General features: G+C 40.3%; 3 protein-coding genes across 6 annotated transcripts in view; all 3 read left to right on the forward strand.

Moving 5' to 3' along the window:
* nfat5b (nuclear factor of activated T cells 5b) overlaps positions 1-5,108 on the forward strand; it is a 30,694-nt gene extending 25,586 nt beyond the window's left edge. For 2 of the 3 annotated variants that reach the window (XR_014597523.1, XR_014597524.1), the window contains 2 exons: positions 508-4,579; positions 4,627-5,108. Coding sequence is in view for 1 of the 3 variants with exons in the window: in XM_084014528.1 (XP_083870654.1) it covers positions 508-728 (221 nt within the window). In the remaining 2 variants the exon portion in view is untranslated. Of the gene's footprint in view, positions 1-507 lie in introns of all 3 variants that reach the window. The other variant, XM_084014528.1, reaches the window with a different exon arrangement.
* Positions 5,109-6,366: 1,258 nt separating this feature from the next.
* On the forward strand, positions 6,367-14,624 carry kars1 (lysyl-tRNA synthetase 1). 2 transcript variants are annotated; one of them, XM_084013821.1, is made up of 15 exons: positions 6,450-6,522; positions 8,079-8,246; positions 8,594-8,738; positions 8,824-8,989; positions 9,090-9,183; positions 9,565-9,751; positions 10,987-11,112; positions 11,362-11,481; positions 11,603-11,765; positions 12,149-12,322; positions 12,518-12,603; positions 12,706-12,791; positions 12,879-13,005; positions 13,127-13,270; positions 14,022-14,624. In XM_084013821.1, the coding sequence occupies exons 2-15, from the start codon at positions 8,107-8,109 to the stop codon at positions 14,094-14,096; spliced, it is 1,833 nt and encodes a 610-aa protein (XP_083869947.1). In that variant the 5' UTR covers positions 6,450-6,522; positions 8,079-8,106; the 3' UTR covers positions 14,097-14,624. The 2 variants fall into 2 exon arrangements, with proteins under 2 accessions (XP_083869948.1, XP_083869947.1); XM_084013822.1 differs by lacking the exon at positions 8,079-8,246 and having other exon boundaries at positions 6,367-6,522.
* Positions 14,625-16,005: 1,381 nt separating this feature from the next.
* Positions 16,006-19,998, forward strand: gcshb (glycine cleavage system protein H (aminomethyl carrier), b). Its single transcript, XM_084012796.1, has 5 exons — positions 16,006-16,242; positions 17,156-17,235; positions 19,239-19,302; positions 19,382-19,513; positions 19,602-19,998. The coding sequence occupies exons 1-5, from the start codon at positions 16,089-16,091 to the stop codon at positions 19,694-19,696; spliced, it is 525 nt and encodes a 174-aa protein (XP_083868922.1). The 5' UTR covers positions 16,006-16,088; the 3' UTR covers positions 19,697-19,998.
* The last annotated feature ends 618 nt before the right edge of the window (positions 19,999-20,616 follow it).

Here is a 20,616-nt window from a genome sequence, read left to right on the forward strand (position 1 = left end):
AATTAAATATAAATTACTAAACTGCTTAATAACCATTTCAAAGAAAATCTAGGTCTGCTGTACAGATGGGAAGGATGTGATATTACTGACAACTGTCTTTCAGTGGAACCATAATGTGATATCTTAATACACTAACCTGGTAACCATGACAAAAAAGGGTATAACACATAACAAAGATTTAAAGATAAAGTTCACATTAGAATTCATTCATAAGCAACGGTTGTTTTGCATTCATAAGACAGACAGTGTGTTGAAAGAAATACTCATTAATGTGATCATAAATTCAGCCGTAGTCCTCTAGTTCACCTTCACTAGTCTGAGGCTAATTGTCATTCCATTTCATCTCAGTGCACTTGAAATCATTTTCCTCATATTTGAACCAACTTACCAACAGTTGAACGTGAAAGTAGGCGTGCATTAAAAAGCACAAATAAACATTAAACCTGCATTATAAACGTACACTCTAATATGCGATGGTTGCTAACTCATTGTGGTCCCTCCTTGCAGAATGTGAGCAGCTGATAAACACTCCTGGAAACACGCTGTCGGATCAGATCATAGCCATCAGCCAGTCGGGTCAGAACCAAAGAGAGAGCGATGCACACATCCAGTCCCTGCTCAGCCAGTCCATGTCTCAGTCTGGGCCTGTGCAGAACAACATGGAGAAGATGGACGACCTGCTGGTCAGCCTGCAGGAGACGGGCAGCAACATAACTCACTCATACTAACTGCATTTTTTAATTTGGTTTGTGGAAGTATAATAATAATAATAATAATTGTAAAATGTAGAAAAGAATAGAGAAAAAATGCAGTAAAATATTTGTGAATTAGCCCTGCGTCATGAAGGTTGAGACAAACAGAATATTGTTTTCACCAAATCCTTTTCTGCCCTACTAACGCATTATTCAGTTTACTTCAGGACTTTATCAGGAAAGAGCAGTGAAGGCGCTGCTGGCCTTGCTGAGTATATTTTCCAGTTTTTCATTATTAGGGACAAACTGGAAACATGAATGTCCAGACAGTAAACTAGGCATGTGTTTGGGAATTTCTTGGCCGGCTGAGAAAAGTCGATGTCTCTTCTAGACTTCATGACTGACTGACTCCCCGTTGTAACAAACATTTAAAAGAATTAGACGGCCTCCAAGCGAGAACAGACAGACTGGCATTCCTGTTCCGTGAGAAAAGCAGCATTTGACGCTTTTCCTTCCTTTTCCTCCTCAACTACAGTAACTTAGTGATCTCGTTATTCCTTTAACTTGTGAAGTCTTGCGTGAAGTCTTTTGGTTCTTGTGGCGTTTTTTCTAAAGTGTTCTCCAAAGTGTTTTGTGGTTTCCATCAATAGTGTTCCCTTTAATGCGTATTTAGTGTTAGTGTTGCGTGGCAGGTGCAGTGTGTGGGAGGTAGTAGCAGTAGGTTAGAGACGGACTGTGGTATGTATGGTGGAAAGGTGGCTTGACATGGTTTGAAATGATGTTCAGAAGGGAGAGAAGGTAGAGGTTAGAAGGTGAGAGATGAGGCAGGAAGGTAGAAGAAAGTAGAAACGTGTTCTACACTATAATGTGTAGTCATCAGGGTGCTGATCATTTCAGTGGTGTAGCAGCTAGTTTGCACCTGATAATATGAATATATTCACTCTAGCTGTCTCCGATAGACGACAGCGTGGGTTTTCATCAGTGATGATGGAAAGAGTGCTGAGGAGGTGTATAACTAACGTGGCATATTGTTGCTGTCGGCTAAATTAGTCTTGTTGTTTTTTTGTTTTTCTTGCAGTGATACCTATAAACGATTATTTGAAGTTACAGCTGTCGGTGCTGCAAAGACGGTCAGCTCCGGCTGTGAAACGTGTCTTTGGATACTTTTAACATCTTCACTGAAGTGCACAGACAGCACTCTTGTGATACAGCTAAGCAAACGTTCTTTGGCTAACATTTAGTCTGTATTCATCGAAACCAAACTGTCGGTTTGCAAAGAGATTACAAAGAGATTAATGTTTTAAGAAAGTGTGGCGGTAGAAATATAGATAGAAACAAATAACAAACCAATATTGGCTTTACATTCATATTCAGCACTTTACAATGCTGTTCTTTGTGGCCACTTCCTCATGGGGGCGATGGTGAGGCGGTGTCGGTTTGAACATGCGCCTCTTCCTCATTGTTTACAGTGAAGAAGTTTTTTTTTTTTTTTTTTGCTTATGCTGTTACAACTTTCAACTATTCATTCCAAAACCGTATTACATTATTATTTTCCCCTGGAAATGTGGATCAAGACATTTGTATTCAAATAATCTCATTTCAGTCAACATGTAACACTTACTCAAACAGTACAGTAGAGAGAGTAGAATTTAACATAGTATTTTATTATTATTATTATTATTATTATTATTATTATTATTATTATTATTATTATTATGTGTTTTGGTGTTATTTTGATGGAATCATTCTGCGTCAGGTATGCATGAACTGGAATAGTATTCTTTAACCAGCTAGAAAAGAGCCTTTTTTAACCAGTTTTATTAATGTGGGGGATTTAGTGAATGTAGTGGAGAAGCAGCTGCTTGTCTACGGCTGTGCATTATACATCTCATCCAGGCTGCAGGAGTTTCACATGGTTATTGTTAATGCAGTCGTCTGGAGTTGGCCAGTGGCCTCCCAACCAAAGTTGGACTTAAATCTGGCTTTGCATAAATCCAGACGACAAGCCAGTTTTATGGCTCGTGAGCTTTTATTTCCTGAAAAAACAGACAAAGATGGTCTGTTTTTTTAGGCATGATGTTCTGCTGCCACACTTTTCTGTCTTGTTTGTTAGTTGTGTTGTTCTGGGGAGAGACACACGTTTGAGTCATGTTTAGTTTCACTGTGTGTGTGTGTGTGTGTGTGTGTGTGTGTGTGTGTGTGTGTGTGTGTGTGTGTGTGTGTGTGTGTGTGTGTGTGTGTGTGTGTGTGTGTGTGTGTGTGTGTGTGTGTGTGTGTGTGAACAAGGGGCTGGTCTCTGACGATGACGGAAGGAGCTCGGTTTTCTGTCTCGGTCGTTGTCTTGTTTTTTTATGTACAGTTTGTTAGAATCGCATCAACGCGTTACATTTTTGTACACTTTCCAGTCAGTTTGAGCAGTTGTGAGTGGTTGTTTTTAAAGGGACCCTACTCCTGAAGGAAACCTGACTTTGGAGAAAAGAGATATCTGTGATTGGCTTTCTTCAACTTGTGAAATAGAAGAACTAAATTTCTCCAGTGTTGACTATTTATGATTTTTATCTTTGTTTGTTTTACAGTTTTCTTTCTTTGTAGTAGCCGTGCCTCTCTTCAGAGGAGCACATATAATTTATTTGTGTGTTGTTTATTGTCTAAATTGTTTCCCTTAATCAGTTGTTTTTCTGATGTTTTATAACTGTATTGATGACAGCGATGTCAGTTGGCCCCCACACCTGCTGATACTGTAACTGGCACCTTGTGGTTATGGTGGTGACGCCTTTAAATGAGAACGACATGTACATTCCTGTGCACAGTTACTCTTTTGTGATTTTGTAATCACCTTAATGTACATATCGTCTGCTTGCTTAAGGCTTACAATTGAACTCTAAATATTTAAACCGTTTTTACTGATAAAAAACAAACATGTAAAACCTTCAAAACAGGACCAACAAATGTCTGTATTTTTACTATGAATATAGAATGTGATTTATACTCCATGGCTGTAAATGTCTCACTAAGAATGTTCTTTTATGCACATACTGGGGAGGTAATTACTTTTTGGAAATTACAGTTTCTTCATTTGTGTATTGACAATGTTAATGCTGATCAGAAATATAAAAGCGTGACTCATTACACAGTCACTACCGGCTGTATGGAAAAGAGATGGATCGTTGAAAAGAAGTAGAAGTCATATTTCCTGAAGATGCTCCAGTGTCTAACTTTCTCTGTTTCCGCAATAGAACAAGTGTTTTTTTCTTTTAACATTACTCATTCATTTAACATCAACAAATTGAATCTGCCATCACAGATGTTCAAACCGTTTCCCCCCTTAAAAAGTCACTTTGGACCCTCCTGGATATTGGACATGTGCCTTGAGGAGACAATGTCGTCATGACAACGTCGATGTTTTATCATTGTTGCCTGTTTAATACCCCGCTGGATCTGCCAGTGATGATTATTCCTCATTAACGAGAATGTTTTAAGCCTTAAGACTTTAAATTAATTAGAAATGCTCGACAACAGTGACCAGATAAATGTGTTGAGAAACGTGTAGTGCAATTTCTGTCATGCATCTAACTTGTTTGTACTGAAGTATCCGTTGCATTTATGTTATACAACATAGATGCAGACACATTTTTCCCTGAAACTGCTATGCAGCTAATATACTGTAAATGTAGATCTGTTAGTTTTTGAATATATATTTTTCTAAATAGTATCTACTGTTTTCAGCATAAAGGAGAAACCAAAGTAGATGTTCTTTCTATTATTTATGTTGCTTGTTGAAATATTTGATGATGCTTTAAGTGCCGCCTGAAACCGATTTTAAAGCTTTTAGTCAGTTCAATTTCAAATTTCTCTTCTCAACAACCATCTTCTTTTGTGCAAACAACGTCTCAAATGCATTGCCTTCTTGCTTGTAGGGTTTATGTGGATCCAGGCTTACTGTTTACTGGTGCAGTGGTTCCCAATCTTTCAGAATCCTCTCAGGGCCTCTGAGTTACCAGGATGTCATGTCGTTCCCACTGTAAGACCCAGGTCATGATAAAATAGTTTTGTTCTGTAATTTAGGAACAACGGGAATTACAAACCTCACTTTCCATGTAATTTGTACCTAATTTGTTCCGAGTCTGGCATTATTATTTTTCTAAATCAATGATCTTAATCCACATTTCTGTAACAAATGTAAAGTCCCTTCAAACCCAACATAAGTGAACCACTCTTCTAGTAATCATCCAGTTTCCTGGAAATAACAAGGGGGAAACTTTTCCTTTCTGTTTCTCACCATGTGAACAACTGTCAAATGATCCCCCTTGGGGAGGGGCTTTCTTTATATTGTGCTCTTTTTGGGATGTTTTTATTCTCTTGCAATTCAATTTCTGTAAACTTGCTGCTATTTATATTAAACATATATACTTTAAATGTTAGGCCTTTGCGTTTTTATTTGATCATTTCATCGAGATGACCCTACTTTCACCATGTTTGCACATGTTGCCCCGCCTCCACTTTGGCCTCAAAGACAAAGTACTTTTCCTTTTATGGAAACACTTTGTTAGAGACACCCTTTGTCCTCTCAAAGTCAAAACAAAGTCACACTTCTGCCTCATTTAGAAAGTGAAAGTGGACGAAACAAAGTGAATTCAGGGCAGCAGTAAATTATTTCTTAAGCATTTAAGTTTGACTTGTCAGAAGAAAGTATTCAAAGAATTAATAACATTAGGCTATAAATGAACAACACTGCAGTTCCATGAGAGTAAACAACACGGCTATGTGGACAGACTGGTCTTCATGATTATGTTTAGTAGTCTCATTTAACTCCCTGTTAGCAACAGCCTTTTTAAAGACATGTAAAAGCATTAAAATTCTGTATTTACTGATATATTTTATATCGTAGAACAAAACCTTAAAAACCTTGTAAGCTTGCGTTAACCACAGACCTTATTTCAGGCATCTATACCAGAAAGAGTATTCAAAATACCCAGCGACTTCAAGACGAGGAATCTAGAAGTATAAAAACACTAATTCATCTCTGAGTCTTAGGACTCATGCAGCACTCCCTTTTAAACTGCATTTTGGATGGCAGTGAATTTCCTACAGCAAAATCAGGACAAACATGAAGGCCTGTGGTACTGAAGCTAAGAGGGATCAACTCACAGTGAAAGTGAAAGCACTGGCATTAAACCCCTATCAACAAGTTAAAAAAAAGATAAGATCTTAGCTTTGTACCCCACCCTAGAAAAAACACAACATAATAGATAACAGGAAGAGTTGAAGAGTGACTGTTTCCCTAAAGCCAATACAGAAACATGATTGTCAGTCTGTCATCTATCTGTCCATCTAACCCTGCTGTTGTCATTCAGTCATTTCTTTTTCTTCTGTTAAAATAAATGAATGTCATTACATTTTCATGTCTGATTTTGAAAAGCTCTACTTAAGTACATTTAAAAAACTTCAGAATGTAAAAACATTTTTTTTTTTTTTTTTAAGTTGTAACTAACACATAAAACTCCCTAATCTTTGATTGGCTCTCCTCTTGACCAGCACTTTGTTGTGTCAAAAATAAATGGCCAGAATATTTGTATTTATATGTAATTTTACTGTAATAACGCATGGTGCTTTTTTAGTCCCCTAACCTCTCCTTTAGTGCCACCATAACGAAAAGAATTACACAACATTACACAACGCAGATTTCCGCAGGTCACGTAAACGCACCATCGAGATCTCGCGTTGTATATGGCGCGTGCGCGCCTGCGCGTCATTCAGTTGATCTCTCTGAGCGCAGCAGAAACAACATGGCAGACGCAGCAGCGGCGGACGCAGAGAAACTCAGCAAAAAGTGAGCTTATTCGTTTCTGTCTTTGCATTTGAACCATTCTCAGCCTCTTACATTGAAGAATATGTTGTTTTAGCAGTTAGCACCGTTTCAGTGTGTCTATGCAATATTTACTAAGCGTTGCGTCAGAAGATGACAGAGAAATGAGAGCTACATGCATGCTTACAAGCACACACGTCCCAGGATTCAGATAGTTTGCGTCTATGGTAGTTGTAGTCCTGGACATGGGCTGAAGCCTATGGAGCTTGGGCACTTTACTAATTAGTAAAACTACAAAATCCACAATACTCTGAAAGGCATGTCCTCCACACATTGGTTTAGCATCTCTGTGTTAGCCTATGTAGTTGCTTTAATATTTTACTCAAGCAGAGAACATTGTTTCCTTTTTTATGGGTAGAATAAAACGTCTAAATATGTGAACTGCGTCGCCCTTCGTTCTTCTTGACTTCCTTTATTGAGAACTGTAAAAGGATGTTGTCTGACACGCCCCTGGCTAACCAAAAGTAAAAGTATCTCATGTAACATTATTTCAGAGTTGCATCAGCACCAGGCGTTTTATCTTATTGTTGGTGTTAATTCAGACTGGTAGAGATATGTAGTTGTAGTCCTGGACATGGGCTGAAGCCTGTGACGCTTGGGTACTTTAGACTTAGACATACTTTGTTGTCATTCAAGTATCCACAGGGTGTATACAGAACGACATTTAGTTGCATTTGCTCAGACAAAGTTAGGTAAAAGTGCAGAGATTTGAAAATATATGTGCATATATACATATGTGCAACGGAATAAATAAAGTGACGGAAGCAGTTTAAAAAACACAGAATAAAAAAAAAGGCACAAATAAAATATGGCAGTGATTTAAAAATATGTCCGGAATAAAAAGTGACAAGTGATTTAAAAATATATACAACCAATGTGCAGCCATACGAAAGCTATCACAGAACCTGGTAGTTCTGCACCGGAAGCTGCGGAACCTCTTACCAGAGGCCAGCAGGGAAAACAGTCCATGATGAGGGTGTGTGGAGTCTCTGACTATATTTTTGGCTCGGGACAAGCAGCGCTTTGATGAGATATCCTAAATGGAGGGAAGAGTGGTCCTGATAATTCTCTCTGCTGTCCTCACCACTCTCCTCACATTCTTCTAATTAGTAAAACTACAAAATCCACAATACTCTAAAAGGCATGTCCTCCACACATCGGTTTAGCATCTCTGTGTTAGCCTATGTAGTTGCTTTAATATTTTACTCAAGCAGAGAACATTGTTTCCTTTTTTATGGGTAGAATAAAACGTCTAAATATGTGAACTGCGTCGCCCTTCGTTCTTCTTGACTTCCTTTATTGAGAACTGTAAAAGGATGTTGTCTGACACGCCCCTGGCTAACCAAAAGTAAAAGTATCTCATGTAACATTATTTCAGAGTTGCATCAGCACCAAGTGTTTTATCTTATTGTTGGTTTTGATTTAGACTGGTAGAGATATATCCACCCAACAGTGTTTAATTTGTCCTGGCAGGCCAAAGGAAAGCTACACTGTCTTTGTATATATGTCTATTTTCTCAGGTGTGTCTGCTGACCGTGGTAGCTCAGCATGCTGGGTCTGGTCAGGGCAGCCAGGCAGCAGCTGTGCCAGGTCTTTGGGGTCAGGGCACAGTGGTTAAAATGTGCACCCCCATGTACAGCTGGAGTCCCAGCTCAAATTCATGCGATCCGTTGGAGAGGTGACAAAAGGTTGGTGGCTTTTCCATTCCAATGAGAAAAACAACCAACCTTTTGTCACCAGAGAAAATCTGGTTCCCTGTCTGCATGAGTGTGTATCTCTTTTTTAAATTTGTTTTATCCGTTGATTGTGCCGTGCTGTATTTTGTTGTTGTGTGTTTGTTTTTTGTTGTTGTTTTTTTATCACCAGAATATAATAAAATGTACAGTGTGGTTATGTGGGTGATTGTATATTTGTGTGCAGTTATGTTTCGTTAAACACTTTGAAGATGTAATCATGCAATTCCAGTTGTAGTTGCATCATTGAACACCGCTGTATACAGCTAACCTACTCGTATTTGGTTCCTCTTTCTGATCAGTGAGCTGAAGAGACGAATGAAAGCCGACAAGAAGGCGTCCGAGAAAGAAGCCAAGGTCAAAGATCAGGTGGCGCAAAAGAATGAATCCGATAACAAAGAGGCGGAAGATGCCTGTGGGTTGGATGAGGAGACGCTTGACCCAAATGTGAGATTTTTCTCTGATGATCGTATACTTTAATAGTGCACATATTTTTGATCTTTTTGTATAAATACAATCGTCCGTTTCCCAGCAATACTTCAAGATCCGCACCCAAGCCATCCAGCAGCTGAAGGGCACGGTGGAGGACCCGTACCCTCACAAGTACCATGTGGACATGTCTCTCACTGAGTTCATTGAGAAACACAATCATCTGCAGCCTGGAGACCAGCTGACTGATGTTGTCCTCAGTGTGTCAGGTACCAGGCGTTTTTTATGATCTTAAATGTGTTTTTTCCATATTGTGTGTGCAGTGAACTCCAGCAGTAGATGCCCTGTTAAACTCTATATGATTCACAGGCCGCGTCCATGCCAAGAGGGCTTCCGGTGCCAAGCTCATTTTCTACGACCTGCGAGGTGAAGGCGTCAAGTTGCAAGTCATGGCGAACTCAAGGTACGGAATGATGGCCATTTAGAGGCATCAGGACGGCAGTCAGATGCTGAGTCTTGTAGATTGATAAAGGGCCTGTTTACAAACTATAAAGGATAGGAGAGGGTTTGGAGGGAAATCTTTAAACCTTCTTGGAGTTCATGGGAAGTTTAAAGATGTGACACATTGAATAGGTGCTTGTTATCTCAGTAAATATCCATACTGTCACTGGGGGAAGTCATTGGCTGCTTCCAGCCGAAACACACCATGTGTCAGATTTTTCACATCATTACCTTTCCGTATTTTGAAATGGTATGTAGTTCATCAATGGTTTTCCTCCATGTGGATAATTAAGAGTGCAGTGGTACAACGTCTGCGTAATTTATTTTACTCTTACTCTTTAAGGGCCTACAAGTCTGAGGAGGCCTTTGTGGCTATCAACAACAAGCTGCGCCGTGGTGACATCATCGGTGTCCGCGGTAACCCAGGGAAGACCAAAAAAGGGGAGCTGAGCATCATGCCCATCGAGATGACCCTACTTTCACCATGTTTGCACATGTTGCCCCACCTCCACTTTGGCCTCAAAGACAAGGTACTTTTCATTTTATGGAAACACTTTGTTAGAGACGCCCTTTGTCCTCTCAAAGTCAAAACAAAGTCACACTTCTGCCAAATTTAGAAAGTGAAAGTGGACGAAACAAAGTGAATTCAGGGCAGCAGTAAATTATTTCTTAAGCATTTAAGTTTGACTTGTCAGAAGAAAGTATTCAAAGAATTAATAACATTAGGCTATAAATGAACAACACTGCAGTTCCATGAGTGTAAACAACACGGCTATGTGGACAGACTGGTCTTCATGATTATGTTTAGTAGTCTCATTTAACTCCCTGTTAGCAACAGCCTTTTTAAAGACATGTAAAAGCAATCAAATTCTGTATTTACTGATATATTTTATATCGTAGAACAAAACCTTAAAAACCTTGTAAGCTTGCGTTAACCACAGACCTTATTTCAGGCATCTATACCAGAAAGAGTATTCAAAATACCCAGCGACTTCAAGACGAGGAATCTAGAAGTATAAAAACACTAATTCATCTCTGAGTTTTAGGACTCATGCAACACTCCCTGTGAATTTCCTACAGCAAAATCAGGACAAACATGAAGTCCTGTGGTCCTGAAGCTAAGAGGGATCAACTCATAGTGAAAGTGAAAGCACTGGCATTAAACCCCTATCAACAAGTTAAAAAAAAGATAAGATCTTAGCTTTGTACCCCACCCTAGAAAAATACACAACATAATACATAACAGGAATGTTGCCAGAGTGTTGGCATGCAGGTGGCGGAGTGGTTAGAGCGCATGCCATGTACGCATGTACGCATACGCAGCCGACCCCGGTTTGAATCCCAGGCGGAGGTTCTTTGCTGCATGTTACACCCCCTCTCTCTACTGTCTTTCCTATCTGTCCACTGCTAATAAAAGGCGTCTATGCCTGAAAAGAATCTTTAAAAAAAAAAAGACTGCCACTAATGAAATGTTTTTAATCTCTAGATTAATCGACTAATCATATATATATATATATATATATATATATATGCATACATACATACATACATACTTCCGGTTCACTTCTTTCTCTTACCAGAGAAAACTGATGATGAGATAAGTAATTGCATTGTGACCGATGTGGAAAACCTCAAAGCTTTCTGGTGTTGAAGTGGTGTTAATTTTCTCACAGTAAGCTGTGTTGATGGGAAGAACACGAAGTGACCGTCGTTACAGCAATAACAAATGTTTTTTTCTCACCCCTGTGTAATCTTTCTCTCAAAGGAAACACGATACCGCCAGCGCTACTTGGATCTGATTCTCAATGACTATGTGAGGCAGAAGTTTATAACTCGCTCCAAAATCATCACATACCTGCGCAAATTCCTGGACGAGCTGGGATTTCTGGAGGTAAGAATTGGTGTCCTGAGTACTGAGACATCCAACTTGACAAAGTCACACAGCGAATCAATCAATCAGCTCTCCACATGGTAAATACTTAAATTAAGTTTCCAAGAATTCACACAAATTATTAGTTGAATTTGTAGAAAGTAGATATGTTTAATGCTCGTAAAGTCTGTAAATTTGTCCCACATTTGAGATACTTAGAATGAGTTAATGTAAGCTCGTTTTGTTGAATCATGTCTGCTGTTACTTTAGATTGAGACACCAATGATGAACATTATTCCTGGTGGAGCAGTGGCCCGTCCGTTTGTTACTTACCACAATGATCTGGATATGAACCTGTACATGAGGATTGCCCCTGAGCTCTACCACAAGGTGAGCTATCTGTCAATATCTGGTTCAGAAAGAACCTTTTCTACACACCAACTTCACTGTCATTGAAGGGGTTCGTTACATCGGTCAAACCTTAACGCTGCACATGGAACCTTTCCCACAGATGCTTGTGGTTGGTGGAATGGACAGAGTGTATGAGATCGGTCGTCAGTTCAGGAATGAAGGCATCGACCTCACTCACAATCCAGAGTTCACCACCTGTGAATTCTACATGGCATATGCAGATTACCATGACTTGATGGACATCACAGAGAAACTACTCTCAGGTTAGTAAAAACGAGAAGTAGTTAATAGAAAACAAAGGAAGTGTTGCTACACAGGTTCAGTCAAAGTAGAGAATGTCTCCGTAGAGCTCAAAGCATGAAGTAGACACATCAGATGCAATAAGCTGTTAACATAATGTTATATCTACAGAATTTTGTCAATTTGGGATGTTTATTCCACCTAAAAATGATGAAGCCAGTAATGAGCTGGTTGGAAGGTAACAGTTCAACAGATCACAACAGGAATTTATTTAATATTTTAAAATGCAATTAGGCCACAGTGCCATCTCTTCTTACGGTTTTCTCAGTTTAGTGACACAGAAGGTGTCCAATGAAGAAATAGAAAGACTGCTGTACCTAACTGAGGGGTTCCCTCCTTGCTTCAGGGATGGTGAAGCACATCACTGGAGGATACAAGGTGACTTATCACCCTGATGGTCCGGAGGGACAGGCCTTTGAGATCGACTTCACTCCGCCATTCAAAAGATTGAGCATGACGCACGACCTGGAGAAGATTATGGGAGTGAAGTTCCCTCCGTCTGACAGCTACGACAGCGATGGTGAGAATCTGTAGACCTTTAGAGTTGGACTTTCCTTTGCTCCATTTAGATAAATCACTTTACTTTCGTGACATTCTGTATCTTACATTTTCACAAATGTAGGGTTTCGTCTACATGTCATTTTCTGTGTTTCACATGTTTTTATTCCAACAGTGGATTTCTTTTCATGTTTCTCTTTCACTCGTTTGTCTTCAGAGACACGTAAATTCTTTGACGACCTGTGTGCGCAGAAAGGAGTGGACTGTTCTCCACCTCGGACCACTGCCCGCCTCCTTGACAAGGTCCTCCATTCACGAACATAACCATCCATTGCAAAGTGTATTTCTTTTTCTCCATTTTTTTGGTACTATGAGGTCTTTACTAATGCCATTTTTCCCTCACAGTTGGTTGGAGATTTCCTTGAGGTCACCTGTGTCAACCCCACATTCATCTGTGAACACCCTCAAATCATGAGTCCCTTGGCCAAATGGTAAGAAACGCTTTGTTTCAGCCTCATATTTACCTTTTACAAAATGTGACGCTCGGGTACAGACCGACACGTCCTCGTTTGTTACAGGCACAGATCAGAGAAAGGTCTAACTGAGCGTTTTGAGCTCTTTGTGATGAAGAAGGAAATCTGCAACGCTTACACCGAGCTGAACGATCCGATCCGTCAGAGGGAGCTTTTCGAGCAGCAAGCCATGGTGCGTATACAAGCGTAGAATGAGCTTTAAGGTTCAGGCTTACTGTTGCAGTGTGAGTGTGTGTGTGTGTGTGTGTGTGTGTGTGAGTACATGTTAACACTTTGAGGTGGATCTTTTTCAGGCCAAAGCCGAGGGTGATGATGAAGCCATGTTCGTCGATGAGGACTTCTGCACGGCTCTGGAATATGGACTGCCTCCGACTGCTGGCTGGGGGATGGGCATCGATCGTGTCGCCATGTTCCTCACAGACTCCAACAACATCAAGGTAGAGTTATGAAGTCTGGATCATGATGCTGGCCGATGCATTGAAGTCCTTGTGCCTCATTTAACAGAATAGATCAAGATAGAAAATGAGAATTGGAGGTTTGACCACTAGTAGAGCTATGCAGCTGTTTTTCTTGGGGGTCCCCCTTTTGGTTGGCCAGTACACTTGCACAAGGACTCGCATGGTTTCACACTGTTGCATGGATCAACAGGTAATGTGGTAATTTACAAAAAATATGCAGCAATGTAGGGAAGGAAGAATGCGGCTTTAAACACAGGATTTTTAAATACTTAAATCCGTAGCTTGTAAATGTTTTAAGTGCACCTCGGGGAAACGCAATGCTTTTTGGTGAGTAACACTGAATATAAACCACCAAAATTGACTACATTTTGTACATTTTTAAGTTAAATGACTCAATTGAGCGGTCACAGACACACTTCAAGTCCTCCACTTTGTCAAAATGACGGACAGCCTGCAGATTTTTACACCATTGTTTGGTTAATGCTGCTTGAAGTTAGGGGTTAAAAAGAAAGGAACAAGTTAACCTTACTGTTTAATATATCTGTCATGTACACGGTGGGTTACATCAGGCTGATCATGTAGTTAGTATGTGTGACCACATGATTCCTTACCTCAGTGAATTGATTAAAGTGGCACAAAGAACAATGAGTCAGATAACATGACTAAGCACATTTCTTGCACACAGAGTGGTCTTTAAAACCCCTCAGCTGACCATCTTCTTCTCTCACAGGAGGTGTTGCTCTTCCCAGCCATGAAGCCTGACGACAACAAGACATCAGCGCCCACAGAGGGCACCTCCGTCTAATGACATGACCTCTGACCTCCATATGGAGAATGAGCCTTTTCCTCACTGTGGTCATCAGTGGAGCCTGTGGGGGTTTTGTTTTATTCATGATAGTCTGTCGAAGGGTTTCTGTCCTTAAGGGAAATCATCTCGTCTCTGGTTAACGATGATGAATGCTTCTTTTTCTTGCGTATTTCTTACACTTTTGCATATTTGCTGCGTCCTCCTTGTTTGATTGTATGGAGACATTTTAATCCTCATTGTCATCCAGACAGTAACTGAACGGTGTTTGACCTAGAAGTCACATGTGATCTGCTGTTGTATGCAAATGTCGTGAAAAAATCTTTTGAATGAATATTTCAAGTGGTGTTTGATTCTGGCTACCAAATACAGAGAAGATACACCACATAAGAACGGTCAAGCACCTGTGCTCTCATTGTATTCGGTTTTTATCAGTCTCAGACTGTGCAAGCTGCACTCAACAAACGCCATACTGTCTGCTAAGAAGTTTAAAAATGGAAATGTCTGAATAAAGTGCTTATGAATCAACATTTTTCATTCTTTTTGTGGTGTTTGTGGACTGTTAACGAGACGGAATTCAGTGTATTTGAAGATGTAATATGATCATAAGTTTACTTATTAATTCCCTCCTCTCGGAGATCTTAACAGTAGAGCACACACCAACACACACACAAGAGCAACCGAAATATGGCCATGGGTGTAACAGCACCCACTGGTGTTAACATGACAGTATCTAAGTCTCTCACATATCACACTATACACACTTCATCGGCTCCCAGACCAACTTCAAGGTTTTACTTGCAGTATTTAAAGCACTTTGTAGACGCATGTATTAAATGCAATAATGATACACAAGAAATATTTCTTCCTCCATGTGGCCTTTTGAGTCAAGAGAACCCCATTTTTCTCTGTAACAATCTGCTGAGATGACCTCCTCCCTGGTTTGTGCTCGCTCCTGCAGATACAGCTCCAGTAGGTTAGATCTCCTTTTGTCTCTTTGTTTCTCTGATATAATAGTCTCATCTCCTTGGTGTCTGCTGCAAAGTTCAGAGAAGGTTTGGGGTACTTGATGGTGTCTTTGGTTCAGAGGCTGCAGGTCACCACGATCACATCCTTTCATTTCAGCAACAGGTGGAGATGCCCCACCACCACGTTTTCTTGTTATTAATACCAATACTGCAACTCCCAGACTCAATCAGTTCCCAAGATTAATAAAAACAACACAACTATAATAAAACTGGACTTCCCCTTGGCTGTAGTTACAACAGGAACCGGGTCAACAGGCAGCTGGTCTCCTAAACTGAGTTCAGATAAATGGTGAGTAGCCACAATCTTTATTATATTCATATAACTAGTGCCATGTGTTGACTGGTTCTGATTGGCCTGTCAAAATCAGTGTTGCACCAACCAGAATCGTGTTTATAAATGTACTCAAGTAAGTCCTACTCATGTCCTGTTCTAATAGAATACATCAGAGCAACATAGCCTGTTTTTATCTACATTTAGATTCTACATCCTATTATAAAACAAGGCACTAGATTAAACTACGCTTTATGAAACACTTCAGTATAATTAGATCTACCTGGACCACCTAAAACACTAACATGCCCCTTAGATGTCGATGCATTAATAATCATATTTCAATAATTAAATAAATAAAAAAATGAAGGGTGAGGTCAATTCTATTTGGTGCTTTCAGTAGTCTACATTTTAGAGAGCAGGCCTGTTTTTCAGTTACTTTTGCTAAAGTAAATCTGAACAAATCATCTGAAATGTCTTATGATTTGCAAATGAAAACCTCTGCAATTCAATATTATTTGAATATAATTTTCAGACGCCATGCACTTAGTTGTGAGCCTCCTCCTCCCCCCTCCCGGCGGGAGCCTGCAAACAGTGGGATGGTGCGCGCTCCCGCGGTCAAGTGTAAGGGCATGCACCCGAGTCGACAACAGTGGAAACACACACACACACACACACACACACTGACGGAAGATGGCGATGAGAGCGGCTCTGCGGTGTCTCTCTGCAAACTTTTCCCCCAGACTGCCGCAGCTCTTCCCGGCAGCGCAGGTTTCCTCGACGCGGCTGCTGTGGAGGAGCGACGCCCCGCGGAGGCTGAGCTCGACCCCGGCGCTGCTGTCCGCAGGTAAAACCCGAACACGTCCAGCCGGGGTGTTAGAGGCGAACATGCGGGCTGTAATGGGCGCAACAACTCCCGCAGTTCGTGTCGCTTCGCCACGGCGGAGCGGAGGAATGCGACGGCAGGAAGGCCGGCGTCACAAACAAAAGTTTGTTTTCAACTCGGACGCTGTCAAGTATATTCGCTATTTCAGCTTAAAGCATACAAGCAGCCTTTCTTTCTGTCTCTGTGATGTCACTGAAAACAGTTACAACCACGCGCTCCAAATTGGGATGTTAATTAACGACCGTAAACCAGGAATTAAAAGCCGAGTCCCGTGCGATACATTGTAGTTTATTCAGATATAAATCACGCGTGGTGCCGAATTAAAGTGATTCATTGCATGTGCAGGTCTGCATGTTTTTTAAAGGCTCTGGATTTACTAATAATCCAAACACAGCAGGAGTTTAAAGGAGGAATACTCTCATGCATCAGCACAGTTCACAATCTGGTTCAAACCTGTATTTTTTTATGCAACACTGACTTGTTGAGGCATTGTGATTCTTCCCTTGGGGTATTTGTCAAGATGACAGCATGGGCTTGGAATCAAAAGGCCTTTAACTCTTTAACAGTGTTCGTTTTCATTATCTTTATTGCAGACTTAACCAGATCTGTACATTTTCCTGTAAAAGGATCCAAAACTCGTTAATTTTGGAGGTTGACTCATTGCAACTACTAAACTCTAGATAATTTCTAATTGAGAGCAGATGGTGTTGCATAAGATCGCCCTGCTCTTCAGCTTTGGTCCATAGTACAGTATGATATTCTTTGGACGCTTCACTTCATGTAATCCAGTTTTTTTTTTCTGTATAAATTTGAGTTTTTGACAATATTTAATGGATCTAATCTAAGATAACGGATTCCCTTGTTCTCTCCGCAGCACTAAAGTTCACAGATAAGCACGAGTGGGTACGAGTGGAAGGTGGAATTGGCACAGTTGGTATCAGCAATTATGCTCAGGTAGGCTGTTGGCTGTAATTACTAATCATTGATTTATGACACACTTGGTTTAGAGGTTTACTGATGGCAATCTAAAAAAAATAAAAAAATAAAGTGATATGCTAATGTCCGCAGTTCAGCGCTGCACTTTGTCCTCACCTGCAGCAGCTGCACCATAAAATGCTAATCTACTGTTTTATGACTATTGTTTGAGACAATTGATTACGGCCAAACTGCAGTGGTGTGTGGAAACGCTCAAGGGCAGCCAGTTAATTACCCATAACATTCAAAAAGCTTTGAATGAATACCAGGCTGAACGTTTTCACGTCCACTTTACAGCGTTTTACTACCTCCGTTTATATTCATTAAACTTGCAACAAAATGCTCATCTTCTGGGCAAATGTAGACTCCTACTGCACTTTGTAATGTGAACTTTGAACTCTGAGCTGGAGTTCAACCCACAGCATCTTGGGAAAGACGAACTGTAAATGAGATGCAGTCTAGTAGAGCAAACTAGCAGAAAACACACAAGAATAACTACAGTTAACGCTGATAGACTTTTGAGGCGACTAATAGTTTTCTCTGGGTGTTTAACAACTAAAACAAATGCATTCAAGGCTTTAGGAGTGACCCAGTCAGTCCAGTTCTTGACAACACCTTGAAGTTTGTTGAGGCTTCAGCAATTCCAGGGTTTTAAAATAGTGTCCTTATCTTGGACCGCTCCAAGGTACAGACTCTGATGGGAAACGTTTGACTGTGAGTAGTTATCTAGTCTGCATGTTCTCCCGGTGTCGGCGTGGGTTCCTCCGGGTTCTCCGGTCTCCTCCCACAGTCCAAAGACATGCAGGATGGGTCGGCTGACGACTAGATAGGCTGTAGGTATGAATGTGAGTTTGAACGGGATAGGGATGGGACGATATATCGGCAGTGGTGTGGTGGTAGTTGATGAGGTGGGTGTACTGCTAGGTAGATGGGTAGGTTACAGAGGAGGAAGTGGGTATACTCTCCCATATATTCCAATGGCTATCTGGCTGATAGGTGAGTATACTGTAAACCACCAGAAAAAGAAGTGGGTATACCCCGTATACCTGCGTATACCCTCCACTAAACCACTGTATATCGGGATAAAAACACTCACAATGTGGTCGTGGTGAATTCATCTATATGTGATTTCATTATCGGGATAAATATCGTCACATGACTTAGAAAAAGCTGTCTTGCTTTTCGTGATAGACAAGTGAAAAGTTTAGCCTGATTTAAAAAAATACATGCCGTATCATGTAAAAATAAAAAACTCATACAATATTGCTATTATTTCAAATGGATTTATTTATGCAGGGAGACCTTATGACTCACATTTCTTTATTTAGGTGGATTATTTGTTTTTCACTGAAAAGGATGTTCACAAAGAAAAAGTGTCCTATCTGTGAGATAAAAAGAAACATTTTTGTTTCTTAACAAAATGGAACGTGATTCCAGTATTTAAGAGGTTTTAAGCAAATCCCGATGATTGCCGGGATAATATTGTGAATTGCAATCTGTTGGCCTCGAGAATCGTGACATGAGTTTCATAGTGTCCCCTCTCTAGTACAGTGAACCCTGCCTTGCCCTTTGTCAGCTGGGATCCAGCACCCCCACGACCCTGAACAGGAGAAACAGTGACTGATAATGGAAGTATAGATTATTCCTCTCTTGCCATTGAGCTCCATTGTTGTTCCAAAGAATGCAGCATCTTCTCCTGTTAGAGGACCAAAAACACCAGTGATCAAATCTTTAAATTATGAATGCTTTTTATAAGAATAAAGTAGACATTTGTACGAGTGTACATGTTCGGTAGAAACATGGAGACCGGCTGGGGAAGTATCGAGTTTTTAGAATTGACTAAAGTGTAGTCGGTTTTGGGATTTGTGGACAGTAACAAATATATAATATGGCCAGCTTTATCTGTTTTTGTTTGTAAGACATGCTTGAGTTACTGTTTTTACTGAAAACTGTTTGGTTATAATTTAATTCTGTTGTTTTAGGAAGCTTTAGGTGACGTGGTGTACTGTGGACTCCCTGAAGTTGGCCAAATACTTGAACCTTTGGGTAAGAGCCTGGAATACACTGCACATGTTTTGTAGTATCCCAACAGTGTGCTAAGCGTCTGTTCCTGTGTTGTGTGTAGAGGAGTTTGGTGCCTTGGAAAGCGTAAAGGCTGCCAGTGAGCTGTACTCGCCACTGGCAGGAGAAGTGACCGAGATCAACACAGAGCTGACAGAGAATCCTGGACTTGTGAATAAAGCCTGCTATGCGGAGGGTAAGAGTCTTGCAGTCTCAATCACTTGTTTCCAGAATAAGGCATGTTTTTGTTGTTGTTTTTAAAATATGAACTGTTACTCTTTCAGGGTGGCTAATCAAGATGACCATTGAAAAGCCTGAACAACTTGAAAGCCTCATGGATCAAGCTGCATATGATACATTTATTAAGTCACTTGAATAATAAATGGATAAAGTCACTGCTGTTTTTATAATGTAATCACACTGAAAGTTTAGTAGGCAGGGTTACTAACATCTTTTGTGATGCTCTTTCTTATCGGTGGTATTTATTCTGAGAACTGTGCTATCAAAATATGAATAAAAAAGAAAATCCTCAGTAACATCTTCCACTTTGTTTAGCTACTACCCAACTGAAAGGGCTCTTAATCTCAAGATGTGTCCGTATACTTGTTTCTGGTGCTTTCGCTCCGTGGAAAGTGATTGTAAGAGCTGTGTCACATTCATTTAATAAAATCTGGTCCTTAACACCCCGACTTGTGATGCTTTGCTCTGTGAAGAAGCTCACGATGAGTTTACGATGGTATCGTGTCGCTGTACATGTGCTGACAGAGTTTGCTGCTTCTTTTTGCTTGTCAGAGTTCCACACACCTTGACCATTGCCCTCATGTGAAGAATGGCAGAGATTGCAGTTGATCAATGATTGATGAAGCGGTGACCAAAAAACTGCACTCTCAGACTGATAATAGAAAATAATAATTGGTTTTCTTAACTCAAGTATTCTGAAATGGATGAAGTGACTAAGTTGTTTGTTAATTTAGAACTTGAAAAAGTATTAAGATGAGACTTTATTCAGATTTCAAACAGTAGTTGTAAATTCAACTTTAAAGTAATCCATGCAGGTGATCTTATCCGTCAGTAATATCCAGGAATCCTGAAGCAGAAGCTATTACATGGTTTTTTCTTTAATCCTACGTCTATTGCACAGCGAACACTGCAACAAGCAATGTATGACAGCTTTTTAATTTGATCCAGGCATGTGATTATCTTCTTGAATGCTTTTATCTTTCCTCCATTGTGTTCACAGAGACACATTGACTCATGCAGAAACAAGTTCACACAGAAAAATCTCTTCAATGTATTCAC

This window comes from Eutrigla gurnardus, assembly GCF_963514095.1.
Source record: "Eutrigla gurnardus genome assembly, chromosome: 1".
NCBI classification, from domain to species: domain Eukaryota; kingdom Metazoa; phylum Chordata; class Actinopteri; order Perciformes; family Triglidae; genus Eutrigla; species Eutrigla gurnardus.